This window comes from Cupressus sempervirens, chromosome 4, assembly GCF_028749045.1.
Source record: "Cupressus sempervirens isolate cs-2001-9-10 chromosome 4, ASM2874904v1, whole genome shotgun sequence".
Taxonomy (NCBI): Eukaryota; Viridiplantae; Streptophyta; class Pinopsida; order Cupressales; family Cupressaceae; genus Cupressus; species Cupressus sempervirens.
The window spans coordinates 778,916,693-778,927,102 of NC_143121.1; the positions used below are offsets into that span (position 1 = coordinate 778,916,693).

General features: G+C 34.9%; 1 protein-coding gene across 1 annotated transcript; it reads right to left on the minus strand.

The window, feature by feature from the left end:
• Positions 1–621: 621 nt before the first annotated feature.
• On the minus strand, positions 622–5,762 carry LOC149563705 (uncharacterized). Its single transcript, XM_089826845.1, has 2 exons — positions 5,240–5,762; positions 622–2,119 (listed from the first exon to the last, which is right to left on the minus strand). The coding sequence occupies exons 1-2, from the start codon at positions 5,459–5,461 to the stop codon at positions 1,361–1,363; spliced, it is 981 nt and encodes a 326-aa protein (XP_089682971.1). The 5' UTR covers positions 5,462–5,762; the 3' UTR covers positions 622–1,360.
• Between the last annotated feature and the right edge of the window lie 4,648 nt (positions 5,763–10,410).

Here is a 10,410-nt window from a genome sequence, read left to right on the forward strand (position 1 = left end):
GAGTTAATGAAGATTGATGCAATAGCATTAACAAATATTCCTAGTAACAAAACATACACCCATTTTCGTGAGATCTCTAAGTGTTCTAAACATGACAGCAAATTCTGCAATACAATTTGAGTTTAATTGAATCGAACTTTGGAAATAAATTACTGGTTAGAATATCAGATATACAAGATATAAATATTTATGCACAAGCAATTGTGGAACGATGGTTAGCCCCTAGTATCTACATTAAGGCTTCAAAAACTAGTGGCTAATGAAAAAATCTAGGAGATCCAGTTAATGATTTGCATAAAGAACAAATACGTTGGAGTAGCAGATATGGTTTATCTCTACGAGTTGATGACACGTTATATTTATAGCCCCCTCCCAAGGAAATTCTACATAATTTACCAAGTATTGCTCAAGGAAGAATCATCTTTTACAAATGAATATATTCCAAAGACAATTAATAACCTTAAATAGAGGCATTCTATCTCAATTTGCATACTGAATTTCTGTATGTGCATTGCCATTTCACTATCATCTATGCAACAAATAAGTAACACTACTTATTTACTCCTGATGTAATAGACTATTATCACAAATCAGATTACTTTAAGAGTTCAAGATCGGAGATTCTGTAGAGCTTATGAAGCTGTGTTCTTATCGGATAGAGCATTTTGATAATTCATTCCAATTTCAATGGAATGCACAAAATGGGGCATTTCAAAAATTTCTTCAATGGGTTTACAATGAATCCATCATGGGCAAACTCCAAAATAATGAAGCTTATATCAAACTTGCATGCTTCTATTCGATCTCAGATATTCAGACTTACAGACTTCAATATAGACTTGGATATTCAATAAATTAGCCACCATAGACTACGAAGTTAATGCAGACGTTAAATCAGCTTAATTTTATAAGTAGGACAAATGATACTACTGCCCAGCATTTTGTTATCTTCTTGAAATGGTTAATCTATCTCAGTCCTTTTTTAAAGCACAACTGGTCAGGGCCCATTAGAATTGGATCTATTTTAAATTATATTGATGAAGCGCAAGAGCCTTTTTATCCTACTGGGGTGATTGCAACACGCTTCAGGTCTAGATCTAGTGTTTGGGTATTTCAAGATACACAACCCAAAGTGGACACCCAGTATAAAGCATGCTTCATAAGCAGACAAGTGCAAGGAACAGGTTTGAGCCCAGAAACTGAACATAAAAATCATCCATCATATAGTGAAGCTGCTTTGCCCAAATGACCTTACCTATTAACTTGTCCATGCCTCACCTTCATGTTTAATGCAGCCTTGTAGTTTATTTGCCTTGGTCAGTAATTTATGAAAGGAGCGAGAACACAAACCATTATTTGTTTAACCACGACCATAAAACACATAAGGAACTGCCCCTTCCTGCTCAGATGGAAAGTTGTCATGTTCCTTTCGAACACAATCTTCCATATCATAATTAAAATTTCTAAATTTTCCAGAAAGCCATTTCTCCTGAACTGTATCCTGAATCTTATCAGTCAATGGGGACGAAATGGACTCCTGCGGAGGACTATGGGGACATTGCATCCTTTTCTTTTTCATCCCAGATTCTCTTAAATGCAGAACAGCTACCAAACCTGCTGCTGCAAACCCTGCTTTTGCTGCCACTATAATGAACCTACCTACTGGAGTCCCTATAAATCTAGAAATACTATTGCATATAATGCCCACAATTTGCTTTGGCACTTTATTACCCTGCTGCATGTTTTCATCACTACTCACTTCTTCAACTGCTTGTCTATCATTACTCTCCTCAGAAATGCATAGTTCATGGGTTTCCTCCTTCCATGGAAGTTGCTTCAAAGCACCAATCTCCCTAGAATAATCTGTACTTTTATAGCAGATTGCAGAGTTTCCACCTGTTACAGAAAATGAGGTATTTGGTGATGACAATTTATGATATGCTTGAAGAGGTATGTCATCACTCTCATCCAGTGTCTCCCCTGCAAATGTCAGAGCTTCATGAACAACTTCCCATTCCCTCCCTTGATAATCCCTTAACTTTCCCAAGAGCTCTTTCCTGCTTTCTTCAAGGTCAGTCAAGGCTGCTTCCTTTTCAGCTTGCTGCTGTTGTTGTAAAGCCTGCAAATTCAATAAGCAACATTACACTCAAAGAGACATCTTACAAATACACTTATGCCCTTCGAATTGTTAGCTTTCTAGGTCTAAGGCTAATTGTACACAAAAACATCTATAGGGACACAGGTTGTCAATATTTCCTCTGATCACTGGCATGATTCCTAAGGCTGCTGGATTTCATTTTCCTCTGATTGCAAATTTGCATGTACAACTCCTGATGAAGGTTTAATCACAAATCAATTGCAGTTTTTTCATCTGATTTTACAGTTCCTGACAGAGTGCCTACAATCCCTTATGGCCCAGCCAAAATTAAAATGTAGAAAAGGAACAAAATTGAAAAGAAGAAATAAAAAGATGTGAGAACCACAAGGACCCACATACCCCTTTGCACCATTCCTAAACCTGGAACAGCCAGTCTAGTAACTAAAAATGAAAAAACAAAATTTAATTTTGCCATTTTCTAGTGTGAATAAGACAAAGAAAGGGAACTGCTTGAGAACACGAGATTACAATAGTGAGAAGAGGCATGAAAGCATCAAAACCATGTCATTTTAAGAAATTTTACCATCGTTGTTCGTTTGCACAATTCTTTTTGCATTTATAAGGTTCTTTCTAAATTTCAAACAGTTGGGGAGAATTTTTTGTTTGTTGCAATTGTGTTTTGAATTTTCAACAATAAAACCACAAGCAGCAATAAGGTTAGTGAGGATGAAGAGGTCCAAATTCAAGAAAAATGTTGTTGAGACACTATTGGGGTTTCCTTGTAGTTGGGAGTAATGTAGGATTGTGAATTCAAATAATTCATTTGAATGCCTTTCTAAACCCCTCAAAAACTGAAGGGTCCATTCAATTCTGAAAAACCCTCTACAATTTGCTATGACCATAGGCTAAAACAAAAAAAGAAAAATATTAGAGAGGAAAAGACAATAGAAGCAGCTAGATAAGGGTTTACTCTCATCATGCTTATAAGTGGAGAAGGATAAAGAGGTGTAACAAAAAAATCTAGCTGAGAAGAACAAGGTGAGTTAGTTGTACATGGAGGATGAGGCAAAAATTCAAGATAATGACAATAGAGACTATGGAACTTAGTATGTCATTGCCTACCCAAAATATGGATGTTGATAGTCAAAGGGGAGAGAGAGTTCCGCCAGGGGAAAGGAAAGGGCCACTAGTGTTGTAGAGATGCTTAATATGCAATCATGAAAAGTTCGAAACATCTCAAACAAATGTTCAAAAATACAATTGCTATTTATCAATCATTTTCCCCTTTTGGAGACACAAGCTATGCACCACTCTGCTTGATGTAGAGTATTCTAAGGTGAGTGCAATGATAGAGGAAAATGCAATTTTGGATAAGAGATGGTTTCTCTGTCATTACTGATGAGTAGATCAATATTAAATATTTGACCATTCATCAATATCATTGCCATATGTTCAAGTAGCTCTTGGTTTCTTATAGCTATTAATGGTTCAAAGATGAGTTAAAGTGCAAAGCTTCAATTTTAAAATTTAAAGGATGCTGTAGCAGAGATCGGGCCTTCTGACATCGTAAAAGTGGTGCCTAAGTCAGCCAATCTATGTAAGCTAGTTGGTTTGACGGGGGAGGGTGCTTACAATCACGATGTCTAAACCCCATGTTGTGTTCATGTGTTGAAGAACACATTGAAAGACAGTTGGAATATAAATTTGGTGAAGGTGGTGGTAGAAATCTCTTAAGACATTCAAATGGGTATTTGCAACTATCAGACATCACTTTGTTCAAGACTTTTTCAAGGAATAATTCCTCAGATCCACATGCTTGCTACTTGATTTTATTAGAGGAATTGTGGGGTGCAAGAAACTCAACAATCAATGATGGTGAATCCAAAGTGGGGTAGATGGGTGGACAGAAGCACATTAAAAATATTCTTGATGATGATTGGTGTTCCATGATGAAGTAAGCAATTGTTTATTTTATTTTTGAGTTATTACTAATTTATGAATGTTTCTAGCTTATAAATTATTTTCATTCTTTATCATGAGATTGACTTAGTCATTTGAATCTTGAAATTTTAATTTTTGTAACTTGTGTGCAAATGTGCTTGCTCCTTAATTTCATTTGCTGTGGGAGTCAGAAGATATACTGATACAAACTCTCCCAGATGTTGTGCTTGAGAAGATGAAGCAATTCATGCATAACAGGATCTTAATTTGGGATTAAATGCGAAGCACATAAGGTCCATTGTGATGAAATGGTGGAGCACTATGAACACCCCATTCATAGTACAACCTGTGTTCTACATCCCAAATGATATGTAGTAAGGCTTGAAGAGTGCATCAATCTCATGATGAAGAGGTGAATGAAAAGCTCATGAATGTCATTTGAAAAATGAATAGAGATAAGAAATCCTCTTTAATTTGAAAGTAGCCACTAGCATTTTTCAGTCTCTGTAGTACAATATTTAGCAAATCAAAGACGAGGATGGAGATAGCTAGATTAGCTCAAACTGACCTTATTGGAGGTTGGATGAGGCATGCAAGAATGCATTAGAGTTGAGAATACTGGCAACTCACCTCCTTTATCAAGTAGTCAATTCCTCTACTACAAAGAGAAATTGATTGGCATACATTTTCATCCAATTTACCAAGAAGAATAGACTTACCTATCCACAAAAAGAGAAGAAGTTGGTGGTCATGCATAGTGTTTGGTGGCTTTATACTGAATTATATTCCAAGTACCGTCAAACTTTAGCCATACTGGGATGTTAATCTTAACGATACTACAAATGGGGATGAGGAAAAGAAACAAGAACTAGTTGGGGTTCACATGATACTGTTGCCAGCCTTGAATTGATTTAAATCCTAACTCAATATTGGTCAACCGCATGATGACCGGATAGGCCATTCTGACCAAAATAGTCGCCTATCAAAACAAGATTAGTAGTTTATCCCGCATTAGAATCAATTCCCCGGGCTCTATTTTACTTTCTCTAACCTAAAGATTCAAAATGCTAGGTCATTATTGTGAATCCATTAGCCCTTTGAAAACATCATATTGGGCATTCTCTGACCTAAAGTAGTTCTACAAATTATCCCCCGACAAAATGTGCATCCATAGCAAGAAAAGAAGTTGGGTATTCTTACCTGAAAACATTCGAGCTGATCTTCTAGCGACTCCAGAGCATCTCTAATGGAAATGAGATTTCTGGCCTCCAGCCCTCCTCCACAACTTGATGATGTCCCATGTTCGAATCTCTCCTTGTTCAAGTTAATGTCAACTTTGACCGCTCTCTCAATCGCATCGTTTATCTTAGTATTCAGCTGCGATGCCCTCAATAAAGCCATCACGATTTCTTCAATCTCCATCACAAATAAGAAACTGGGTATCAGAAAATTTGAAAATATTTGAAAGCCTGAGAGTCAGTTCGAGTGCGAGTGCAAACAAGGCAGAAATATTTGAAGGCGTTTTCCTTCTTGTAAGCAGAAATTTTTAGCAATATTGAAAGATCCAAAAACACATTTTTCAAAAACAAAAGCATAAATTATTATTTTTTGAATTGTTTAAGAGATTTCTAATTTGGGGAAATATGGTTTCTTAAGCGGTTTTGTTTACGAGGTTTTGACCACTTGAGAATAACACGTTACCGAGGAATGAAATCCGCCGAATCTACACGGCTTACACAGGAGCACGTATGCGGTAGAGAAAAATTTGATTGTGTTAATTATTATTATTTATATTAAAATCTTATAAATAAATTATTTTCTCGATTTATGAGATTCTCGTACCACTGAAATTAGCTGAAATATCTAAAATTTCTCGATTTAAGAAAGTTTTAATATTTTTCGATTTAAGAAGTTTTAATATTCCATATAACTAGTCAGCCTTGGAATTTGATGGTTGTATTGGTTGATTTTCCATTTTTGAGTCGTATATGACAGGCTAAAAAATTGTTGGACTGTATTGATTGATAGGTATTTTTTTTATAAATCATTGTAGGCTACAACAATTAAAATTTTAGTATACAAAATATAAGTTTAGAAATTTTCTTAAGTTAACATATATTATTAATTTATAATTATTTTGTAAAATCTTATATTATTTTATAAAACATATAAATTTAGAAACTTCTAAATACAAGCTTTTTGGTAAATATTACTAAGTTATATTTATATAGATTAAATATAAAAAATTACAAGAATTATTAAATTAGTAAAAACAAAATGAAAGTCAATATTTATTATAAAATGTAAAATGAAAGATATTATCATGATCAAACCGTCATAAAAATTAATCATGACAGACGGGTGACCATCAAATTCCAGGCTAATGAAAACCAAATATGTTTTTAAAAGGAGTTGTCTTTGGCATGGTAAAATCTTTGAAAAAGCCTAAAAGGAACGAACAAAAAGAACAAAGTAGTTTCCTCTTTTAGAGTAATGAATTAATTTAACAACCAATATTACAATCAATTGAATGAAAAAATATGGAAACAAAAAAAATGCTAGAGGTAGATAAGAGTATTTATTTCCAATGTGTAACTCAAAAAATAAATTTAAAAACTTTTTTAATATTTATAATTATTTTCTAAAATTTTGTATTATTTTAAATAAAAAGTATAAATTTAGAAACTTAGAGATATATTACTAATTTGTACTTATAGTATATTCATTGACTATTAAATTATTCAAGAAAAACAATCAATAGTTAGTAGTACTTAGTCGATAGGTTAAGTACTAAGAGTATAGTTATTTTATATTTTTTTTATAAAAATTGTATTTTAAGATGTAAAGAAATTATATTTATAATATAATAATTTTTAAATATTTATTATATTTACTTATTATCTCAATTTTTTCTATGCTTTTTTTTTGTTGATAGGTAATCGACCAAAGCCTTATAATATAATAATTTTTAAATATTTATTATATTATATTTATTATATTTATTATATTTACTTATTATCTTAATTTTTTCTATACTTTTTTTTTTGGTTGATAGGTAATTGGTCGAAGCTTAGATTATTTATCATTCATTTTTATTATTATTGTTAGATTAATTATTATTATTTGTTAATCTCGAGTAGATTTGAACCCAAGACCTCCCCGCTGAGAGGCTCGCAATTTAACAATGCGTTGTAGTTGCCTAATTTGTAGTGGGGTCCTCAAGAATTGTTTTTCCAATGGTGGTAGCTTATAGGGATTTATGGGGAGAAGAGGTGAAGGTATCCTTAGTTGTCTAGGTAAGAGGGGAGGTGGTTGTCATGAGGCAGGTATCCAATAAACTCTTAGCACCTTTACTAATGGTAAGGTCTGCTATATCCATTTTGAAACTAGTTGAAGCATGCAGTGTATCCTTTCTTATGGCAGTAGCATCAACCTCTAGGGTAGTCCTACCACTTTCCAACTCTAACAATTTCTCATCCTCCTCAGCATAATTATTCCTCATCACCTTTTATTTATGTTGAGCATTACTCCCCTTCCTCTTCTCCACTCTCTTTGGACTCAAAGTTTGACTCGACTTCCTCCAAATTAAACTACATGTCTACCATTTGATTTTGCCTAGGGTTAGAGGCAATTTTGTGGGAGTGCCTATGCTCACCTCCCAACTTCATATGGAATCACCCAAAATAAATGGAGGGTCTAGCTTGGGCATCTTCTTAGAGATCATAATGGCAGGGGTTTTCTTGTGTTTCTTACCACTAGTAGACATGGAATCATGGGACATGTGGGGGTGGGGTTATTTTCCAGAGATGTAGCATCAAGGTTGGTGTTAGCCGCAGGGGCCTACAAAAGGACAATGTTGTGATGGGGATAGAGAGCACATTGAAAGTTGCAAAGGCAGAAGATTAAGCCTTGGTGCAAGATAACATAGTTTTTACCCACTTATTTGTGTTCCCTAACCTCTATAACTAAGGCTTCAAGATCATGAAGTAAGAAAATTGGAATGTAAGTCTCATCATGATACCTGAAGTGAATTAACAGAGGGAAATGGTAATAGTAACTTACCTTGAATTGCCACTCCAAAGTGAGGTACTTCCTAATCAGAAAGCACACATTGTGTCATAGTTCCAAGAGTTTCTCTCTATCAAAATTGTCATGCAATCTAACCGGATCTTCCTTGGCCTTGAAGAACATATTGAGATTGGTCTCATCACACACTTTGCTAAGCTTCTTCCACTTCCTACCTTCATAGAAAGCCCAGTGGCCTAGACAATGACATCTTCATTCATTTCAAAGGTAATCACATCTATAATAACTTTCCTATCATTCCAAGTGTTTGCCAACTGCATGGATAAAGCTTCATCATAATCTTCCATGGCTTTCATGGAAGTTAGAAACCCACCTTTGTAGATAACATCTAGGCCATCTCCTCACCCATTTCCTGGTCTGACACAATCTCATCCAAAACCTCTGCCATGAAGATTGGTAAAAAATGCTTGCAACTATGGAGGTTACAACAATATTTGTACAACGCACAAATTCTTGAAATGATGAATACAAATGAGGATGTTATTAGGGATACCACAATAAAAAATCATACTACCATAATTATTACCCAAAAATGGGGTTAAAGTTTTTCAAATTGTTATGGTATGGAGCCACGTGTGAAGAGTCTTTCCTTTTAATATAGTCCCCAATAGAGTTATTTTTGAATTCATGCTTTATGAGGAGTGTGAGAACTTTATTGACATAAATTAAAAGTACAACTTTGAGGGTACCAAATGGAAATCTTATTCATATCCCACTGGTAATGATAATATATCATCCCCATAAATGAGAAATGATTACAAGGATCAAGTCATTCAAAATTCAAAATATCAAAGTACCCCACCCAAAGAATAGCAACCCCACAAGACCACCAAGAGTTACTAACATTCTTAACCATCATCAGGAATATGCCAAATCTTTTTCACTCTAAATGAGAGTTTGGATTTCCATAGAAAGGGAGGCTAGTTGTCTACAACACGTAACTCCTTTCATCCCCAGGCATAACCCACTCAACCTATTAGCGACCTTATTTCCTTCTCTATAGGTGTGTTGGGTAATAACATCCTCCATCCTAGCAAGGATAGGTCAAATATCATTAAGCACACTAGTCGTAGACCAGCTTGCAATCAACCTCATATTCACAACTTCCATAAAAAGCTTAGAGTCACATTATATTATGATCTTGTTCTTCCCGGTGGATTTAATCAACGTAAGGCCCCAAAAGAGGGCTAAGACCTCTACCATATTGCTAGAGTTTGGAGCCAAATTTTCTTGAGAAAGTCAGGATGAAATTCCCTCTATCATCCCAAACACCACCACCACCTTCTTTATCTACACCATCAAATTGAGTTCAATCTACGCAAGGGGGGCTCCATTTGGTGTTGGCCCTAGCCAACAACTTAGAGTTTTCAAAAGTGTAAAATGTGTCAGGGAGTATCCAATATTTAGCTGCCACTAGATAGTCCATTTAGGAAGGAGCGTTGACATGCCTCTTCTAGTTTAATGCCAACAAATTCTCCCATAGAAGATTAATAAAAATAAGGGCAACCACCCCCGTAGGGTTCTCCATGTCTCTAAAAATCTAGTTGTTGCTTTCTTTAAAAATATTGCAAAAAATATGTGAGGGGTTCATTTTCCACAGCAACTGGATAGACAAATGGAAAGAGGGGAAAGACTAGTTGAACACAAAATGTTGAATATACTCACCAAACACCCAAGAAAGATTCAATTCATTAAGGATGATGAACCAAACCTCCAAGACAAAGGGATGAAAGATAAAGAGGTGATTAATATCTTCCTCAATGTTCTTGCATAAAATACATCTATTGGGGAGCTAGACACCTCTCCTTCTCAAATTGTCAATTGTCATTATTTTACCATACATAGTATCCCACTAGAAAAAATTAATTGTATGGATTAGTTGTGGACTCTAGAAACTTTCCCAGTAGAAGGGGGTCACGTCAGAGCTAATCAAGAGGAGGTAGGAGGATCAGACATTAAATTCTCTAGATTGGCTTTTATGTCAAATAAATATATCTGAGTAGAGAAGGCAAGAATTCTAACACAATTGACCAAAATCTAGAGCTCCTTAACTAGCTCGGCTTCTTGAAGCATTAACAACAAATTCATAGAAAAGGGTTTCCATTAGTAGAGCAGGGAAATATTGTCCCTAACTAGAGGCTCAAATTGGTATTTTTTAATGTTTCTAATGTGGAAAAACGGCTTACTACCCATCCAGTTGTCCTCTCATAATTCAATTTTATCACCTTTGTTAATCAAGCACCTTAGACCATGGTGCAGGGAGGTTCTATTTTTTATTACAATGT